Source organism: Prionailurus bengalensis, chromosome D2 (assembly GCF_016509475.1).
Source record: "Prionailurus bengalensis isolate Pbe53 chromosome D2, Fcat_Pben_1.1_paternal_pri, whole genome shotgun sequence".
Taxonomy (NCBI): domain Eukaryota; kingdom Metazoa; phylum Chordata; class Mammalia; order Carnivora; family Felidae; genus Prionailurus; species Prionailurus bengalensis.
Window position 1 is genome coordinate 86,743,405 of NC_057351.1, and position 21,002 is coordinate 86,764,406.

Here is a 21,002-nt window from a genome sequence, read left to right on the forward strand (position 1 = left end):
CCAGGCCGGGCCTCGGGGGAGCAGCGAGCGAGAGGCACCGCGGAGAACTGGAGCTGAGGGAGCCCCCGCCCCGTGCCCTAGGGGTGCCTGCAGCCCGGAGCGTGGCTCGCGCACTGCTCGCGGTGAGCCGGGACGCGCCTCCGTCTCCACTGGGTTTAGCACGTTTCTGTGTGGCTGTGTTGTTCGTGTGCAGTCGCTGCGGCCCAGGTAGGCTTGGGTTCTGCTAGTTTTAGCAAACGGGACGGCCAGCCTTCCGGAGTCTGCTGATCCTGCGTGACTCACACGCTGACCCAGGCTCGCTCCCGGCGCCCTGCGGTCGTCTGTTAAACCGCAACGGGACGCGGAGCGCGGGGGGCGGGGGGGGGGGGCGGTGTTCTCGCCACACGGGAGGCCAGCTCGTTGCAAGAAGGATGGCCCCGCCGGGGCCCCTCTGCCTGAGGGCTGGCCACCATCCACGGAGACGCCCACCTGCACCGGAGCTGATTTTCAGCAAGGCCACGACGGTATTAACTTGTCTGTGACCCGAGTGCAGGGTGAAGGATGGGTGTGCTTGTCATTCTGGGCAGGCTTCCTCATTCCTTGTCCCTGAGCCAAGGACGTGGTGTCGGGGGGCCGGCCCCTGTCCTGGCTGCCCAGCCCCCGCCGTCCCCTGCTCCTCTTGAGGCCGGAGTGTGGCCCGAAGGCTCTGGAAGCAGCTGAGGGGATCCGGACGACCCTCTCCGAACGTTGGCCAAGGGCTGCTGTCCCCTCGGAGATGCCAAGGGCCGCAAAGTCAGCTTCAGAGCCGAGCAGGGTCCCCGAGAGTGACCGCGGGCCCCGGGGGACACGGGCCGAGTGAGCTGGTGGCGGGGCCGACGGCAGGAGGACAGCAAGCCCTGACAGGTGCCGGGGTGGTTTGGGAGCAGGTGTCCTGGCCGCGGTCTCCTCAGGCTGCCTCTCCCGCTATTTCCATCAGCCAGGTGACTGTGCCGAGACCCAGGGCTGCCTGCCTCCGTCCTTAGCCCAGCTGGGACGCTCACCCGCGCCTGGTGAGCTTGTGGCCCGGAGGGAGGGTTCCCCCACAGGGCGTGGACGGGGGCGGGGGGGGGGCAGGACTCTGGGGGGCCAGCGGAGGGGGGGGGGGTGTCTGCAGCATCCACCTGCCCGAAGGCTGTGAACCGGCGCTTGCTGAGGAGCGAGTGGCCCGCGGTGCCCCAGCCTCCGCGGGGACGTGCTGAGCGGCGCCACTATGTGCGCGTGGTGGGGCGGGGGGGGGGGACCCGGCTGTGCCCCACGCTGTTGGGGGCTTGGTGTCGGCCGATCGCCCCATGTGAGCCAGACACCCTGCGTGCAGCACGCACCTCCCCGGTCCCTCTTCCTCTTGCCACGGGGCCCTCCGGTGGCACCCCTGCCCTCGTCTCGTCCCTGGAGCCCCTGGAGTCTGTCGGCTGTGAGCTGCGATGTTCCCAGAGAAGAGGCCCACGTGGTGGTCTCGGCATCCCTCTGGGTGCCAGGAGGGGAGGGCACGGCAGTGCCCCGTGCACGACACCCCACGGAGGAGGCGGGCCCCTGCTGAGCCCTTGGCCCTGAGCCTCTGTCCCCGCAGGATGGTGGGCCTCCTTCCGAGGGGCTCCCTGCTCCCCGGCCCTCAGGCTCTGTGAAGGCCAGCCCCCCAGACCCCAGCCCGTGTGGGGGCCCTGCGGCCTGGCCCCGATCCCAGCCCTTCCCTCCGCGGGCCCCGGCCATGCAGGTGGGTCAGCACGAAGTCTGGGGCTTTACTCCAGCAGCGATGTCCCGCCTCCCGCACACCCCTCGGAGGGCAGACACCGCCGACGACCCCGGGGCCTGTGGCCAGTGCGCGGCCCCCTCTGAGGTGCCGGTGTGGCTTCGTGGGGGCAGATAGCCAGCAGCTGCGTCTCCCCTGGGGGAGCAGTGGGGGCCCAGGCCCCAGCCCCCAGGTGACCGCTGTCCCATCCACCGGCAGAGGGGAGGGATTTCTGGAAGGAGAAATGGGGCGTCGTCAGGCAGACCCCGGCCTCTCAACTGGAGACCGCGGTGTCCCTGGGCTCCCTGCGGTCGCCATCCTTGTTCTGTTCCACGTGCTGCTGCTGCGCTAGAAACTAAGTGCCTGGTCCATGTGGTCCGACAGCGTGGATGTGGCAGAAGTGCACGTGGCTTGATTGACAGAAGGAAAAACGTTCAGAAAACACGTACAGGCTTCTAACGTTCCGTCGATAGCGTGGTGCTTTTTGTCCTCGTGCGGTCCGTCCCCGCTGGGCAGCCGCGTTCGCAGCCCTGCTCCTGTGCCTTCCAGCCAGTCCTGCAGCTTTATCTGGACACATTTTAGGGGAGGGAATTCGTCTCCTTTTATTACCGTCGCTTAAGGATAATCTAAATGTAATTACCGTGATGGAGGCATAATGCAATTCCAAATAATTACGGCCCACTGCGTGTAAAACTAACAAAACTTTCTCTGCTGATTTATGGGTGCTTTTGGCTCGGCATGAATTTCAAATGCTGCCTCAGGGAGCAGCACTCCAGATAATGTGAGACCATTTTTAAAAAGCAGATTTGTGTAGTCGATCAGGGCCGAGGCATTTTTTTCCTCTTGCCCGTAGTGAGAAATTGGTTGTTACCATAGATCACAGGGACTGCTCCAAGCTCTTATGAAAGATGGATTAATTTCACTAATGCTCCAAAGCGGGCCTTTCACGGGCAAGGCTGCGTGCCGATAACCTCCCCACAGCCTCCCTTTTCTCCGTGGTGATTTATGCCGTCCTTTAGTGGATGAACCATCCTGCCGTCACCATCCATCTGCCGGCTAAAGGAATCCTATTAACAGGGGGTCTGAGCAGGGACTTAATATTGCAAGGTGAGCGATGCGGCAGCCCCCCACCCCGCCCGGCGTGACGTGGTTTCATTCCGCGGCGACAGCCTCTGCCAGCCGGGCGGGCGCCCGGCCGCTGCTGCCCACGCACGGTCGCCCGGCGTCCTCTGGGGAGGCTTCAGAAGTGCCTGGTGACCAGAAAGCCTCAGAACGTAGATGGAGCGAAACAGATCAATTGACATTCGAGGGAACCCCCAGCCTGTGACGGAGGCGACGGGTTCCCGTCTCCGTCCCTCCCGGGTGCGGGACAGCTGTGGGCTCGGGCGTGTGTGAGCACACGCGTGTGTTTCCCGTAGGGGGTTACGCAGTGAAGCCTCACCAGGCGGGCACTTGCACCTTCTGCTGATTGGGGTGTGTCCCTGGCCCTGCCCTGCCCGGCGTGACCCGGGGCCCAGCCACGACAGGGAAGGGATGGTCACAGCGAGGGGACTTGGGTCCAGGGCTTAGGGAGATGCCAGTTCCGGTCCTTTCCCTGAGGAGCCGGGGGTCTCGGGCAGGTGGCAGTGTTCGGCCCTGGGTCTGCACCGTGAACGTGGCAGTGTTCGCCATGACCGCCTCCTTGGCCCCCCGGTGGAGGGCTGTGGGGCACTCTGTGGGTGAGGAAGGCAGTTTCCGGAAGGACCCCTGACGTCACACCCAAGGACACGTGGTCACCCCCGCGGAGCACAGGCTCTGGCAGTCCAGGAGGTCGCGGGCTGTAACCCCATCTTGTCATCTTGTGAAATTACTTGGAAATGCCACCTAAACACATTTGTGATTGTAATGAGGAACTTACTTCAGAAGGAATGTATTTTCTGCAAATGTTTCGTCAAAATATTTGGGCGTTGGGGTGCCTGAGTGGCTCAGTCAGTTGAAGGTCTCACTCTTGATTTCTGCTTAGGTCATGATCCCAGGGTTGTGGGATCGAGCCCCATGACGGGTCCACGCTGAGTGTGGAGCCTGCCTGGGATTCACCCCCCACCCCGCCCTTCCCCCTCTTATGTGAATGCGCACACACTGCCTCTCTCTTGTTCTCTCTAAAATGAAAAAAAATTCTAAAAAAAAATAACGTGGGTGTAATAACGCCATGCTGTGAAAGTTTTTGAGATTTGTTTGCGATGCAGTTAAAAACCTTAAATTTTGTTAGAATCCTCTGGAAATTACAGTTATTACAAATCTACGTTATATGAAAAAGTAACACATTGTTCTCTGCTACGTGTATCCATTCTATTAATAATTTCAAACAGTGCTTCGTTACTGTAGAAGTTTTAAGTGTGCAGAAAGAGATACACCCATGGTACGTGTATTGAAGATACGCATGCAGGTGTATGTGCACGGAGACACTTCAGTTAACGTGTAATTGAAAATTGGGAACAGTAATTAATTTTTGGTTAATTAAATTCACAAATGCCTTCCATTTTTAATGGAAATAAAATCAGTGCTGGTTATGTTAAATTCTAGGCAAGAACCCATGGTATTCGGGCCTTAGCAGCACCGCCCAGCATGGGGCGGGGGGGGGGGGGTGTCTCCTGTCCTGTGTCCATCCTGGCTTCTGGAAGGAACTTTCTGGAAGCAGGGTGGGCGCATCCCCGTTCGCTCCTCCACACCCACCCCGCGTGCCATGGGTCCAGCGGAGACCGCAGCCTCGAGGAGTGTGCACGCTGGCACCTGTGGAGCGTCCGTGGATTGTGCGTGAGCAGGGGGAAATCACAGGGCAGGGCAGGATGGCTGCCGGCCCGGAGGCGGCAGGCGGGGAGGAGCCATCGGAGTCCTGAAGACTTGGTTTCTGAGATCAAGGAGCAAACGAAGTGACCCACCCCTCAGTGACTCGCTTCGGGTCATGGGAGGTCGGCGCCCGGGGGGCGAGGACCCCCTCCTTCGTGGTGTGGGGCCGCGGCGGGGGGGAGCCGGGGGCTGGCGGCTGGGCGGCAGGTTGCTGCGGGACAGAGGAGCGGGGCTCCCACCCAGGGAGCCGAGACGCCAACGCGCCAGACTCGGTTTACTCCAAGCGGGCGCGTCCTGCGGAACAAGTCGAGAAAGACTTAGGATGAGGCCGTGTAGGCCCTCAGGACGCTAATCAAGGCACAAACGCAAGGTTTGTGAACCTAAAACAGCCCCAAGCAAACAAAGACCGAAAACGGAGGGAGTCTGGGGAAGAGCAGACAGAAACAGCACAAGTGGCAGAAGGGTGTGCATCGGGTGAGTCCGGACCCTGCTGGTGGAGACCGTGGTCGTTTCTGCTTGGCTGGGTGTTTGGCTTTCACTTTTTTGAAAGGAAAGGTCAGTTAAAAGACACGAAGGGCCTGTGGGGGGCTCTGGTGCTCCTCCACGAGAAGATCAGAGAGGAACAGTAGGGCGATTATTGCAAGAGGGAGCTTTCTGGAACTGAAGACCCAAGTTCTCAGACAGAACACGTGCAGAGGGAGAGCAGGATGGACGGATGGCAGCCTCACCGGCCCGCGGGCGGCTTCGGGGCGGCAGCACAGAGAGGGGGAGGCCTGCGAGGATGGTACGGGCGGGCGGGCGGCGTGGACGTGTCCTGCGAGGTGTGGACGCTTGGCCGTGGGAGCCCCCGGAGCGTCGGGGCGGTGAGGGAGAGGCCTCCAGAGGTTTGCACCCAGAGGTGACAGTGACCTTGAAGACAGCCCCTCCTCCAGCAGGGCGTTGCCGTGGGCACCAAGCTGGACGCCTGGGAAGCTGGTCATCAGGAGAGGACACGGGTGGGACAGTGGCTGAGGGGGATGTGGGGTCAGGGAGGGGTTCGTAGCCACTCAGTTACTTGCACTAGATAAAGAGTAACCACTGAGTGGGCTAGAGCCCCTGTCATTCTGGACCTTTCTCTCACTTGGAACACTTTTCATTAGCATTCAACCGTGGGTCCCGCATGGTTACCCCCCCGGCACCAAAAGCCCAGGCCCACCGAGGCCACGTCACCACGGCCGTCCTCCTCTGTCCTCAGAGCGGTTCCTGACGGGATGGCACAGGGACCCACCCCGGGGCTCGGGGAGACGGGACGTTTCCGTGCAACTTGCTGAAGTATTTGTAAAGTGGGGGCTCGGGGGGTCTCCCCGGTGCCTCCTGGGGGCTCGCGCGGCCTGTGAGCAGAGCCCCGGTCCCACTGCCTGGGCCGCAAGCCACCCTGTCCAGACCACACAAAACACCTGGCTTTGTACTTAGCCTTTGCCCGGTGCAGCGGCCCAGCTGGCCGTGGCTCCCGTGTGGGCCAGCGTGACACAGCACAGCCCCTCCCCTCCCTACCCGGTGTGAGCTCCGCGGACGAGGGAGAGGTGGGCACGGCCGGCCTCTCGCCTGCCCTGTCCCATCCCCGCACGAACCAGCCAGAGAGGAGTGTGGGAAACATGGACCCTTCTCCCAGCTTCTAGAACACAGGCTGCTTTTGGGGAAAACGTAGCAGAGACAAATACTGGGTTTCTCTGGTCTGACGCCAGGGGCCTGCGCTGCTCCCGCGGTTGGGGGCACCGACCCTGGAGCCGCTGGTAGGCGCTCCGGGCAGGGCCTTTGTGGCGGCCGGCTCGCTTCCCTCCGGGTCGGGACTTCTTGAGGGCACGTGGGAGCCGTCCTCTGCCCCAGGCCCGGGCGGCCTGGCCGCGGGCTGGCCACGTCCCCGGTGGCCGAGGGTGAGGTGTTCCGCCTGCACCGGGCGCACGCTGCGGTTCCGAGCAGAAGTCCCCTGGCGGGAAGAGGGTGGGAGAAGCACGGGGTGCCCCCCCCCCCGCCCCGGCCGCTGAGTTGCGTGCCCCTCCCCCGTCTTTCCCGCCGCTGACTTGTGCATCCTGTTTGTTTTCAGTGCAAGTGGTCAAGGAAAGGCTTCGTGCGGACGAGATGGTGTGTCGCGGACTGGTAGGTTTACCTCCGCTTCTGAATTCTGGAACATTCTCGCTGGTTGTGCACGCGTCGTGGGGGGCGAACGTCCCATCAAGAGTTGCCCCGACTGGAAAGCCCCGAGCACCCACCGCCCTGTGGCTTTGTCTTCGGTGACGCCGTGTGACAGGGAGTGTAGTCGCCGGTCCCCGTGTCCCGTGTCCCCGCATCGGCCCACCAGAGGCCCCACCACCTCCTCCCGTGGGCGTGAGCGTTGCCCAGGCAACCAGCCGCTCCTGTGGTGGTCCCAGGGCGGCCACGGTCCGCTGCGGTTGGCCTGGAGCGCAGGGCAGGCAGCCCGCCCCCAACCCGACCCTTGGGCCCTGCCTCCTTTGGGCTGGCTCTCCATCCGGCGTGGCCGCACCCCTTCTGCAGAAACCCCTTACCTGCTTTCCTAACGTGCACTCACGGGGTCACCGCGGGGCTGAGGGCGCCTGCAGTCCGCACCCGCTCTTAGGGTCTTAGAGGGGCATGTGTCCCTCCGGTGGCCGTGGAAAGGCCTTCTGCTGGCCGAGGGTGCATCCAGACAGGGTGCCCCATCCCGGGCCGGCCCTCAGCCGCCCCTGCTGTTGGCCGGGAGCCTCCCCAGAGCCCCTCAGGGCTGGCTCTCCCTGGAGCAGGGGCAGAAGGAGCCCCAGACCGAGCCTCAGACTCACTGCTGGAATCCAGGGAGCACAGAGTACCCTCGCTCACGCCACACCGGCCACCTCGGCACAGAGTGGGCCGGGCCGTGGTGGGGTCGTTAGCTCAGCACACGCATCTCATGGGGTCTTGGGCCCCCACAAGGCCCCTGGCACTGTGACAGACAGCTGTAGCGTGCCTGTGCCACCACACTGACCCCCGGTGAGGCCACCTGTCTGCAGCGACGCCAGGGGCCCTCCATGGGGCAGGAAGGCTGACGGCTGAGTTCCTGCCTCCCCGCCTCCCCCAGAGCAGAGACCCACAGCGGGGCCGCGGGGGTCCCCCTGCGGGCTTCTTGGGGCTGTGAGCTGGGGGGCTTCTCGGGGGTGAAAGGACCCACCTAGTGCCCCTCTTCCGGTGTCACTGACCCACAGGGAGCAGCTGATGGGCTCCAGAAGCATTGCCCCCGCCCCCAGCTGCCCTTGGTGGGGTCCAGGCCCGGGATCGGGCTGCCTGCTCCTGCCTCCTCCACCTTTTCCTCCCTCTGTCCTCCTCCCTCCCCCTCCTTCTCTCCTCCTCCCTCCCCCTCCTCCTTTCTCTCTTCCTGTCCTCCCTCCCCCTCCTCCTCTGTCCTCCTTTCCCCCCTCTGCCTCCTCCTCCCCCTCCTCCCCATCGTCCTCTGTCCTCCTTCTCTCTTCTCTCTTCCTGTCTTCCCCCTCCCCTCCTCCTCCCTCCCCCTCCTCCTCTGTCCTCCTCCTTCCTCCCCCTCTGCCTCCTCTCTCCTCCTCCCTCCCCCTCCTCCTCTGTCCTCCCTCCCCCTCCTCCTCTCTTCTCTCTTCCTGTCCTCTCTCCTCCCCTCCTCCCTCCCCCTCCTCATCTTTCTCTCTTCCTGTCCTCCCTTCCCCTTCCCTCCACCTCCCTCCCCCTCCTCCTCTGTCCTCCTCCTCCTCCTCTGCCTCCTCCTCCCCCTCCTCCCCTGCTCTCCTCCTCTCTTCTCTCTTCCTGTCCTCCCCCTCCCCTCCTCCTCCCTCCCCCTCCTCCTCTGTCCTCCCTCCCCCTCCTCCTCTCTTCTCTCTTCCTGTCCTCTCCCTTCCCTCCTCCCTCCCCCTCCGCCTCCTCTGTCCTCCTCCCTCCCCCTCCTCCACTCTTCTCTCTTCCTGTCCTCCCTCCTCCCCTCCTCCCTCCCCCTCCTCATCTTTCTCTCTTCCTGTCCTCCCTTCCCCTTCCCTCCTCCTCCCTCCCCCTCCTCCTCTGTCCTCCTCCTCCGCCTCCTCCTCCCCCTCCTCCCCTGCTCTCCTCCTCTCTTCTCTCTTCCTGTCCTCCCCCTCCCCTCCTCCTCCCTCCCCCTCCTCCTTCTGTCTTCTCTCTTCCTGTCCTCCCTCCTCCCCTCCTCCCTCCCCCTCCTCATCTTTCTCTCTTCCTGTCCTCCCTTCCCCTTCCCTCCTCCTCCCTCCCCCTCCTCCTCTGTCCTCCTCCTCCTCCTCCGCCTCCTCCTCCCCCTCCTCCCTGCTCTCCTCCTCTCTTCTCTCTTCCTGTCCTCCCCCTCCCCTCCTCCTCCCTCCCCCTCCTCCTTCTGTCTTCTCTCTTCCTGTCCTCCCTCCTCCCCTCCTCCCTCCCCCTCCTCATCTTTCTCTCTTCCTGTCCTCCCTTCCCCTTCCCTCCTCCTCCCTCCCCCTCCTCCTCTGTCCTCCTCCTCCTCCTCCGCCTCCTCCTCCCCCTCCTCCCCTGCTCTCCTCCTCTCTTCTCTCTTCCTGTCCTCCCCCTCCCCTCCTCCTCCCTCCCCCTCCTCCTTCTGTCTTCTCTCTTCCTGTCCTCTCTCCTCCCCTCCTCCCTCCCCCTCCTCATCTTTCTCTCTTCCTGTCCTCCCTTCCCCTTCCCTCCTCCTCCCTCCCCCTCCTCCTCTGTCCTCCTCCTCCTCCTCTGCCTCCTCCTCCCCCTCCTCCCCTGCTCTCCTCCTCTCTTCTCTCTTCCTGTCCTCCCCCTCCCCTCCTCCTCCCTCCCCCTCCTCCTTCTGTCGTCTCTCTTCCTGTCCTCCCTCCTCTCTCTCCCTCTTCCTCCTCCTCCTTCTTCCTCACGACTCTTCTTGGCCTGTGGAGGGTTCCTGCGATCATGCCATGTGATTTTCTTTGACAGGAAACAGCCCCCTTCTCAGCTGACCAGACGCGTTTTAAGACTGAGGCCGAGGCCGCGAGTGTCCTCTCTGACCAGGCGGGGGGACGTCTGGGTCAGCCTGGAGCGGCTGCGGGGGACACGCGTGGGCGTGGGCAGGGCTGCCCCCCTGCGACCCTGGGGCCCGGGCCCCGCAGGCCCCTCGGGAGCTGGGCCGGGACGGTGCAGGCGGGACTCCAGGTGCCCGGCAGCTCCGGCCTCTGTCGCCACGTCTCCTTTCTGTCCCTGCAGCGCCTTTGACTTGGTGAACATCCATCTTTTCCATGACGCTTCCAACTTGGTCGCTTGGGAGACAAGCCCGTCCGTGTACTCGGGGATCCGGCACAAGGCTCTGGGCTACGTGCTCGACAGGTGGGTGCTGAGCGTGCGGCCCTCCCTCCCCGCCTCCTCCAGGGCGCGTGGCCGCTGCTTTTCAGCTGCTTTTCCTCCTCTGTTCTTTTCCTGTTTACCAAAACACAAAACTTGCCAACGTTGACCCGAATCCCGCCCCCTGTCCCAAGGCTTGAGCGGTCCCCGCGAGATGGACCGGAAGGTGGGTGGCCTCACTTTCTCTCCCGTGTTGCGGGGGAGAGAAGAAAACGTGCCCAGAGCTGTGGCCCCACCGAGGTGTCCGCTGAAGCGTTGACGGCCTCCCGAAGGCTCAGAGACGCTGCCGTGTGGGTTCCACCCGCCACACACGGCACGCCCGCCTTCCCGTGGCCCCAGCCCTCTCGCCATCCTGGTGTCGCCGGGCTCGGGCTCCGGGCACCTGGGAGCGGCCCAGGCTGCACAGGCTTGGCCCCCCCGGCTCCGCCTCCCTGCAGCCAGGTCCTGCTTCCCAGGGCCGGGGCCACGCACCCTGGGGGGGCGGGGGTGGGGCTCAGGGGTCTTCCGGGGTGTGCCCCTCCTGCCTGGGCTTCCGCCCGCCTCCGTCACTCCGGCTGTTCGGAGCTCCCCTCGAGGCTGCTTTTCAGGACCTTCCCACCCCGGGCCCCGTGAGGCCCACCGCCTGTCCCTGACCCTGCCGCGTGTGACCTTCCGCGGGGTCAGGGCCGGTAGGCGTCTGGGAGGGAAAGGCAGCTCCCCGCACCCTGATTAACGGGTTGCGTTTAGTCTCGGCCTGGTGCCCCTCTGGGTTTACAGACGGACCTTGGCTGAGGCTCAGCGTTGCAGTGTGAGTGCGTGCACGGGGCTGTCAGGGTCTGCCCAGGCCTCGGATGGAAGTCCTCCCCGACCAGCTTCTGTGTCCTGAGTGACGTCAGTGACCCTCCCGGGCCTGGGGGAGCGGTCGCTACCAGTCAGGGTCTCCCCATTTCTGCCCAGGCGAGCTCAGATTTCCCCGGGGCCCTGCCACACCCCACCTCTGCCCCCGTGCCGCATCTGCATAAATGTGCCAAGGGCTTAGACTCTGACGTTTGACCCTTCCCACGGGCACCCGGCCTGGCCCTGGCCTGAATGGGGCCTCACCCCCACACGCATGATCCTTCTGGATTCCTCATGGGGTTCCGCAGGGATGCGCTCTGGACCGGGAGTTGGAAGGTGTGGGACGGTGGCCATCACCTTAAGGGACCTCGAGACCAGGGTTCATGCCCTGTCTGGGCACCCTGGTTCCTGCTGCCACCTGCCAGGGACACACATAGGAGCTGTGAGCGTAGGACACCGGGGTCTGGTTCTCCTGCTATAGCTGATGCACACGGAGGGCCTGGCTCTCAGCCCAGAACAGGTTCTGTGCTGGCTGCTCTTGGGGGTCTCAATGGCCTCTCGGGCTCAGGCTGAGCCGGGCGCAGAGAAGGGACTGACCCGGGCTGACAGACCGGTGGAGAGGGCCTGAGCCAGCCTGAACTCTGGGCACACCGAGTGGGTCTGGGCCCTGTACCCCCGCATGGTGGCCCGTCCCGTGGCCACTCACGGTGGGCCTCCCCCTCCCCTGTTTTCAGCCAAGCCCACTCTGGAGAGCCCCCAACGTGCAGGCCTCAGCAGTGCCCCATCTGAGGCCCTGGGTTGCTGAGAACACCAGCACCGCTCGAGCAGGTTGAAACACTCAGGTGGGCGCTGACCCGCCAGCACCTGGCCCGGAAGGCCGTCTGGTCCTAGGAGGCAGGACAGGGACGTGCAGGTACATCAGATGCACAAGAGCAGCCCTCTGGGCAGGGGTCACCTTGAAGGAGCCGTGGCCTGGCTCCCCCCACCGAGCCGCTTGGCTGGGGCGCTGCGGACGGGACGGCGAGCCCGCGGCCTGGGAGCAAGGACCTGGTCCAAGGTGCAGCCACGTGCGGGTCTTCCGGCCTGATGGTTCCGTGTCGGCTGCGCCCGCTCGCTGGGGCCTCCCGCGGAGCCCGGGGGCCAAGACAGAGGTCTCGGTGACAGTAGTCGGGTTGGTTGTCGGTGGGGTAGGGCATTAAAACGTGTCCTTGCCCCAAACTGCTGTTCCTTCGCGGCCTGCGGGAAAGCAGCCCCTGGGTTCCGGGGCACTTTTCTGCAACTTTGCATTCCCATGAATGGCTTCTGTGGGGCGCGCAGCCAGCCGCAGATCCGGGCCTCCGCGGCGCAGGGCCGGGCCGCCCGGCACAAAGGGCGGCTCTGTAGGAGCGGTGAGTGACGGGCCGGCCTTTCATCGCGCGGCTAACCTTTTGGCGGCCACCAGCAGACTGCATTCTGCTCTGCCGGTGGGGAGGACAATGCCACCAACAGTGCCCCATTCACGGCGTTGGGAACCTCCGGGAGCATTGTCCGCCGTGCTCCGGGGACGCAGGGGGACGGCCAGGAGGCTCCTGAGAGGGGAGCCTGCCTTCTCCTGGCTTGGTCTCCCCGTAGCGTCGCACCCGGGAGCGGTGGCGCATGCGCCTGGCGTCCCGTCCCCGAGCGCTTGGCGGGGGGAACGCCGGTTGGCAACTCAGAGGCATTCAGTGCCGTGTGTGCGGATTTCCTGGAAATCGAAGATGATCCCAGAGTTAAACCTTACTCTCAAGAAAGGCGAGAGACAAAGTCTCTTTGTCTGAAGCGTGTGCCCCCCACAGCAGCGACGGTGAGCGCCGTGGAGCGCCTCCGTGCAGTGCGGGGCAGTCTCGCGGACGCTGGCGCCCCCCGGGCCGACCTGGAAGGGGCTCCTGGAGGCGGCAGAAGATGGGTCCTCAGGGTTAATGGGGTGCAGCCCCTGGGGAACCCCGCGCTTTTGTCACAAGTAACGGCCTCTGTGCTTCCTGCACGGCCCTTACTACCTCCTGCTTCCTGTGCGACTCTTGAGCGTTTTGCTTTTAATCTCACAGGAGGTTGGAGAAGACTGTCCGCTAGTCAGCGCGGTGTCCGTCTGAGGGGTGGGGAGCGGGCGGCGCGGGGGGGTCCCCCTGTGCATCCTGGGGACCCCTCCTCCCGCGGGCACCTCCAGTCGACCGTGGGGACGGGCCTGCCCGCGTCCCAGACGTAGTTCGGCACCTGGGGAGCACCTCGGGGATTAAAGCAGAGCAGAGACCTCGGGCGCTGTCCTTCAGAGCCGCCAGCACCGAAACTTCCTGACGTCCCCCCGAGCTCTCGGCCGTGAAATGAGATTTTTTTCCACAAGTGACAGGGCGCTTCTGTGTGTCCCCTTTGAGATGTGGCCTGGCCTAGTTCGACAGAAACATTTTACATTACAACTGTGAAATCCTGGCATAAAGCGCCCCGTTGTCCCCCCATTATTTTCTCACAAACACAGTCCATTGTCACGGCGCTGAAGTTAATTTGATCAACATTGGGACATTTAACTTTTATGTCCAGGCAAAAGAGCTGTTTCATGCTCATTTTGGGTATTCAAAGGAAATGATTGCCAGAAAAATAATGTTGCTGCGAACAATTGGGAGCAATTAGTTTCCCAGGGAGAGGCGATGTGATGCGCCCCGCCACACAGCTCCCCTTTGTGGCCTCCCGGGCGGCCATCAGTCAGCTGTCAGCCGCTCAAAGACCCTCCAACCTAAACGTTTCTCTTCAGGCCGTTCCCAGAACTCGCCTGGCTGCTCAGCAGGCAGAAGAAAAGCCACTGCGTCTCTAGGCAAAGGCGAGCAGGGCGCTAAAGACGTGGGTCATCTGGGACGCTCCCTCCGCGCGGCCAGGCACCGCACGGCTTCTCGCGACCCTGTTTCCTGCTCCAAGTGCCCACGGGGAGCAGGCCGCGTCTGTCCTTCGGGACCGGAAACACGCCACTCAGGCGTCTGACGGCCTGGAGGCTGAGGCGGCCGTCGTCACGTGGGTGTGTCTGACACGGCGTGGCGTCCCGGGGCCGCACGCGGGGCGCCAGAACCCCGAGCCCCTCAGTCTGCGGGTCTGTGCCGCCGGCGCGTTCACGGCTCAGGCGGGGGCGCGCCCCGGGGGACTGTGAAGTCCAGTGGCCGTCCGGCACCCCGAGCTCCCTACGCCCCCCATCTCAGACGAGCGGCGGTGTGATCATAGTCTCTCTCGTCTTCCTGAGGACAGGCTCAAGCGTCCAGAAAAGCCGGGAGGACCCGACGACAGCGTGCGCCCTCCACTCGGCCTGGCCACGTCTGTGTTTCCGTGTTCGTCCTGTGTGTCCTTCTGTTTAGAAACGAAACGCGGGCACCCTTGAGCCTGTGTCGTTGTCCCCCTCCCCCCCCTTTCCTGACACTCCTGTTGGTGCTGTCCCTCGTCCGTGTGTCCCGTTCACACCCGTGTGCACCGTCCTGTGCTGCTGTCGTGCAGTGCTGCGTGCAGGGGCGTGTGTGTGCAATCTGCCTCTTCCCGCGTGTAAGCGTCCACAAGCCACGTGTTCCGCGTGTCCCCCTCTGCAGCCGGCCTCCGGCCTCATCCCATGCGAGCCCTGACCACCCCTGCTCGTCCACTGTCGTGTTGGCATTTGTCTTGTTGACGTTCTGCTAACAGGACGATGTCGCGAGCTGTGGCCCGGCCGCTCTGCGCTCCGAGCGGGCCGCCTGGCCGGCACGCGTGCTCACGCCGGCCGGGAAACGCGGCTGGTTTGCATTTCCACGTCGCGTCCTGAGTTCGCCGGCAGCTCTCCAGGACTCTGGTTCTGGTGCAGAAAAGGCGTATTTAATGTCTTGATGCTGTTTAAAGGGAGTGAAAATGAGAACTGGTGCGGGGGAGCTGAGAATGAGCCCCAGCCCAGTGCCCTCGAGTCGTGCCGCGACCACCCCGGCCGAACCCATGCGGGGGCCGAGGGTGCGTGTGCTGCCTGGGGCCCTCCGGCACCGACAGCAGGCTGCCCTCCGCCAGGGACGCTCCGAGGCCCCGGCACGCGCTTCCAACAGCCGGCAGGCCGCAGGGTGCCTACCGTGCCGGCCGCTGTCCCCCCAGTGCGGAGCCGCAGAGCTCCCCACCTCGGGCCCCTCGGGCAGCACACCCTCAGGTTTCCAGGCCCCGACACCCTGGCCCTGGGGACTGCCTTGTGCACTGAGGGCTCACGGCTGGCCGGTCGGCGGGCCGACACTGAGGCCCCTCGGGCAGGTGGGTTCTCGGGACGTTGCCTAACACCAGGGGGACGTCCAGGTGTCTGTGAAAGCCTGCCCGTCATGGGCCCTTGAACAGATTTTTCCTGTTTCCCTTTTTGAGGTCCATTTTCCTGTCTCTGCCTCGTGTGCATCATACGCAAGCCTCCCCAGGCTCCCTGGTGCCGGCCGGCGTCACGTCCAGGTGGCTGTCCATCTGGGGGCCGGCCGGCCCGCACGCTCTGGCGTAGAATGAACAGTGACGTGGAAACTAGTCTACCTGCTTCTAGAAAGGTGAAAACAGATCCGTTTGCTTGCTCGAAACAGCTTAGATGTGTCTGCAGCAAACCACTCAGGTGTTGAAGGTGAGAAGAAACTTCCAGAGCTCTAAGATGCCCTGCCCGGGGTCAGCAGTCTCGTCTGTCCAGCAGCGGCAGCGGAAACAGGAGAGCAAAGAGAAGGAACGGTCCCGGTGCGGTCGGGTCACCGTCTGCTTCCCGAACCGCACCAGGCTCTGGGGGTGTCGGGTGCCGTCCGTGCCTCGTGGGACTGCTCACGGCTCGCCTGCCCGCCCGCCCGCCTGCCCGCTCCAAGGCCACCGGCCAGGAACATTGTAGCTTCTGAGTGTTGGAGCCGTGACTTCCTTCAGGGGACGTTGTCCCCATCCTCGGAGGGTGGGCACCGCTCGTTCACCGAGACCCGAGCCCGCGACCCCTTCCTCGGCGTGCGGGCCTCTGTGATACGGCACGTGTCAGCGTGGCTTGTCACATAATGAAATCGCCTGTCAAAACAGAAAGAGACTCTGTTTTCAAGGCCTAAAAAATTGATTTTTATGGCTCTTCTTGTAATTCTCTTTCTGAATTAGGCACATGATATTGATGTGGGCCTACTTTTTAATCATAATAGCGTCTGACAAGGTAATTAATTTTAAAACAACTTTTTTCTCTTGGCCCAAATGGCACTATATCGAAATTAAACGTGAGTGCCGTGAGGGCGGCGGGCCTGGCACTCAGGTGATTGCCTCGGCCGTGACAGCCCTCCATCTTGCACACCACGCGACCTTTGGAGATGGTGGTGGTTATTGATGAGCGCGGGCCATTCCATCAAAGGAGCAGGGCGGGCGTGGAAACGTGATCGAGTTTAGGTTTTAATGATGGTGTTACAAGAGCCTAGCACTGCCGACGGGACCCCTGCGGGGGCCACGCCGGCTCCTTGCCGGGGCTCCTGTGGGGGCGAGGCGGGGACAGGGCCGCGGGCCACGGGCATCCCTGTGCGCCTCCATGGCGACAAGGCCTGAGGAACCTCGCGTTCCTCACTCTAGACACGCTGGAGCTTTTAAACCTCCATTCAGATGCTAAATCTGAAGTTTGTCCGTTTTTTAAAGAAGGAATTCACCTCCCAACGCCCCGTACCGTTTATTAGCCAGCAGTGGGCGGCGTCCATAATTCCCGTCCCGGGCGTCAGCTGTCCGCACCTTCTGCAGCCCCTGTCCCCTCCCGTCACGTCAGCTCGATGCCTCGAGCCCCGTGAGGACGGGTGGCCCGTGTCCAGCACCCCCTGCCCCCCCGCCCGCCGGAGGCCCTGTGCGCGTGAGCCCGGGGTCTCTGCCGTCTCACGAACGCCCGGCCGCCCAGTGGCCCCAGGCCCGGAGCCGACTTCCTCACGTGCCGTCGTCGCCTCCGCCTGCTCCCGCCACAGCCTCCGCGCATCCCGGAGACCTGGAGTGGCGCCCTGACCCCGGTGGCTTCACGCACCTTCTGAACTTTCACGGACCCAAGGAAACACAAAGCGCCGGCCTCGCACCAGCACAGAGGGCGACGGCAGCGATTCGTACCAGAGCAGGTGGGGTTTCTGGAGGCAAAGAAGCGAGGAGACGGCGTCCGCCCGGCAAACGGTTACGGATTGCCGGGCGCACGCGAACTCTGGTCCCTCTCATTCGTCTCTACCGCTGCGGGGGTAGACGGAGAGCACACGCGTGACGCGGGTACACGCGCCCACACGCGTGCGAGGCGTCACCGCGCGCAGGCACACCACGCACACGTGGCACGGCTGTGTCCCCCTCCCCCGCTGGTGGCACGTGCGCACACACGTCTCCTGTGTCCCGTCTCTGCGGGTCACGTGTCAAGCGTTTCCCCGAGCTCCGTGCTCGCGGTCCCAGGAGGGGCAAATGCGTAGAGAGCGCGGAGTGGCGAATCGTGCTCTACATGCAGCGTCCTCGAGGAACACGAGTTCCCGTGCCCCCAGCGGACAGAAGCTGGCGGATCTTAAAGACCAGACGTGTGGACCCTGTGACAATTCGAAGCGTTTGCCTGGCGAGAGGACGCCCTCTTCCCTCGGCGAGGGAAAGTTGCAGTGTTGCTTTGGCTCCGTTTTTCTTAAAAACTTAAGTAAATAAAACAGAAAAGTGAAAAGCCTTTGAGGGGCACGAGGTCACGTGTACTGGCTGGGAGGACGTGTGTGGCCACACTGGGTGGTGCCGGTGTGACCGCTGATGGCTCGGACGACGCGAGGGGCTTCGGGGGTCCCCCGGCACTGGCCAGCCTTCTCATTGCCACGTCCCGGGCTCCACGGCGACAGGCCAGCTCCCCGTGTCGGCAGCGGCCATCTCGTGGGCAGCGTTCCTTCTGACCCACGGAGTCCCCCCGATGGCGCCCACCAGGCTCTTGTGTCTCCGGGCCTTGGCGGAGCGATGCCCACGGAGCCAGCCTGGCCAGGTGGCTCTGCCTCTGCTCAGGGAGGCAGGGCAGGCCGGTGGCGTCGCCGAGCCAGGCGCAGAGAGAGTCGGCTGGGGGCAGAGGGGGGCGGCCTCCTCCCGGTTCACACACACAGTTCCGTTTCGCTGAGGGGCCTCTCCGTCTCCCGGGGAAGCCCCTGGGGACAGGTGCCCTCAGAGCAACATGCATCCCTGTGCAACCTCCGGAAACAGAAATCTGTCTGCCTAATAATGTGACTGACCCCCCAGTGATTGTATTCTCTCCGCCCGAAATAGCCCCGGAAGGCCTCCCGGCAGCAGCATCGCCACTGCACGAAGAGCCCTCAGCTCTGGTGAGGAGGCTCCCTCTCCAGAACAGAGCTCACCGTGGCCTCTCCTTTCCCGTCGGGGCTTCTGCATCCTGGGTCTGGACCCCGGCCTCCACGGGGGAGGGGAGGGGGACGGGAAGGATCGGACCCCCAACCTCCATGGGGGGAGGGGAGGGCGGCAGGAAGGATCGGACCCCGACCTTCATGGGGGAGGCCAAGAAGCCCATGCTGCAGGTGCCCTGATGCTGTAGACATTCTGGAGACCTTTCTAGGAACCTATACAGGGTCTCTAAAGAGTTTTTTGTTCTAAAGGAGTTTAACGGCAGAAGAAGCTTTAGCCTTTTCAGGATGGCAGAGGCAGCTGGCTTCCTGCTGACAGACTGAGTCCCGTGCAGGGCAGAGGCAGGGGAGGAGGGGTGGTGGTGGTCCTGGGCCCGTGCGGATGCGTCAGCAGGTGCCCCCGCTAGGCCCCTGACCGCCTTATTCCTCAATTAAAAAGTTTAATTCGTACAAGGAAACTACTGGTCGTCTGCAGTATTAATGACGTATGAACGTGTCCTTCGTCTTCAAGTTCACGTGTAAGTTAAAAGTTACTCCAATTAAAAAGGAAAACGGGATGTTTTGTGGAACATAGCTCGATGACAGCAGTTCATGACTGCAAGAGAAATGGGGAAACGGTGGAGGTGGCTTTCAAAGGAACTGTCAGCAAGAAGGGTGTCGCTGTGGAAAGTGGCCTTAATTCCAAGTGTGCAGAGTAGATGGAGATTTCAGAAAGACCCGTGTGATTGGGGCAATTGTGTGCTGCACAGACTGAACGGGAAGAGCGTCGCGTGTTTAATAAATGGTGCGGTCGATCGGCCGCCGGGAAAATCGATGAACTGAGATCCCTGCTTCACACTGTGATTCCAGACGGATTAAAGTCTCACCACCAAACTCTGCCTTAACGATGGTGGGAGAGCCTGGCAGGGGCTCGGGCTTCTGGAGAGGATGCACGGCCAGCGGCTGGCACCCGCACCCCCGGTGAAGCTTACGGCGCGTACCGGGCAGAAACCGCCGGGAACTGCGTGGAAAGCATCCACGGACCAAGAACGTGGATCACCACCAGCTTACAGGGAGCCTTCCGGAATTCAAAAAAAAAAAAAAAAAAAAAAAAAGAAAGGAAGGATTGAAAAGAGAAACCGGCCAGAAATAAGTAGAGACAGAAACACAGGTCCCGACAAGTGCCTGACGAGGCAGGTGGTCTCCGTGGTGGGGATGGGCGGAGGGCGCGGTTGAAGCGGAAGACGTCGTTTGTTCCGCAGACGGGCCGGGCTGACAGGGTGCCAGTGAACTCGCCGCACGCCGCCTGCGCCTTCGCGGCACGGGGTCGCGGGGCCTCTGCAGAGCCTGGGCGCCAGGAGCCTGCGTGTCCCGTGAGCCCTTCGCTGCCAGCCGCAGCCTGCAGGGACCCTTCTTGTGACCTGGGAGAACGTGCCGAGCCGGAGAAGGCGGCACGTCGCCCTGTGCTTGGCCCTTTCTTCTGTTTCTCAAGCTAACGAGTCAAGTGACGAGAGGCTGAGTCGGTAAGCGGCGCCCGAGGCATTACCGGCTGTGCCAGCTTTCCCGGTAACCGGAGGCACTTTCCGAGTTAATCCGGTGCAGTCCTCGCCCTGGCCTTTGCCTGCCTGACAAGATTCGATCTTAGTCCATCTTGGGATGGGCCCGTGGGAGGGACACCCTCCACCCTGCACCCTGCACCCTGCAGCTCCGTCCCTGCAAACGCGTGAGCGGAGCCACGGCAGTGACGCGGGCTCCCCGGACGTCCCTCCCTCTGTGCCGGCCACACGCTCCGTCCTGCTGGTCAGCGACGGCTCTCGCTCTGCTTTCCGGTCGGAAACGGCCGGCACCTTGCTTTGCCGTCAGAAGCGAGCAGCGGTCGGTAACCACGAGGACTTGGGGTCTGAGCGGTTGTCCCACTGTGCGTGAGGGGCTGCTCGCGCAGTGGCCGCCGTGTGTGCGTTTCGGTGGGAAGATACCAAGGGGCTGCGGTTGACTCAGAACATGTGGGCAAGACGTCAGGGAGGCAGCGTCTCGCTTTGAAAAACAGACGCGGTTTTATGCCTTTGAAACGTGGAAACGGAGTGTCACAGACGCTTCCAGAGCTCACTCGCGTCCCACCCCACCTGGGAGGAGCGTGCAGACTCCCTCCCCCTGCGTCCTGAGTCCTGTGCTCCCAGCGAGAGCCCCGAGCCCCGTTTCCTGGCCTCGGTCCTTCCCCCGCACCGGCTGCACCACCCACCGGCTGCGGTTTCCCCACGGCCCTGGCCCGTGGTGACGGCGCGTCTGTGCTGGGAGAGCCGCGCCGTCTGCCTGGGGGTGCGGGGAGGGTGCGTGGAAGGGGAGCCTGGTGCGGAAGCTGATCGCCCGGCGTGGCAGTAACGTGGTCTCCTTCTCTCCTCCCAGAATCATCGACCAGCGATTCGAGAAAGTGTCCTACTTTGTGTTTGGAGATTTCAACTTCCGGCTGGATTCCAAGTCCGTGGTGGAGGTAGGCACCGCTCCCCGCCGTGGCGGGAGCCTCCGCCGCAGTCGACGGGTTTCGGGAAAGCTGCAGAGGCTGTGTTTGCGCTTCGCGGGCAGGTGTGACCTTGCCGTTCTCACCGGCCATGTTTGTGGCAGAAATTCCTAATAACCATGTGTCACTGTCAAAAGGGGGCCATTGTCAGAGTCCCTCGGACTTCTGAAGCTAATCAGGTGACCCATCGCCAACCGGCGGGACGTGACGCCCCGCCGTGAGGGCTGTTTTCGGCTGTGAGACGCCCAGGAAGCCGGCGGGGAGGTGTGGCTGGAGGGGGCTGCTTCTGTGGCGCCCGACGGGCAGGCGCTGCTGGAGGCCAGTGTCGTCTTTCGCCGAAACATTCGTGGCTGTCACTCGCTTCTCTGGAGCTTGGAGGCCGTGCGTTTCCCGGGCGCACCCACAGGGCCCTGGCGGGACGCCCCCTAGGGACAGGCACACGTGAGAAGCCTCGGCCCTGTGGGTCCCCGTCGTGTGACCGCGGAGCCTCTCCTCCGCC

The 21,002-nt window shown here is 63.4% G+C and overlaps 1 protein-coding gene across 4 annotated transcripts in view; it reads left to right on the plus strand.

Annotated features, from left to right (window-relative positions):
- The window catches only part of INPP5A (inositol polyphosphate-5-phosphatase A), a 176,577-nt gene that overhangs the window by 118,515 nt on the left and 37,060 nt on the right, over positions 1 to 21,002 (plus strand). For all 4 annotated transcript variants that reach the window (XM_043597945.1, XM_043597944.1, XM_043597942.1 and 1 more), the window contains 3 exons: positions 6,654 to 6,706; positions 9,749 to 9,868; positions 20,392 to 20,476. In XM_043597945.1, the coding sequence (XP_043453880.1) occupies positions 6,654 to 6,706; positions 9,749 to 9,868; positions 20,392 to 20,476 (258 nt within the window). The remainder of the gene's footprint in view (positions 1 to 6,653; positions 6,707 to 9,748; positions 9,869 to 20,391; positions 20,477 to 21,002) is intronic.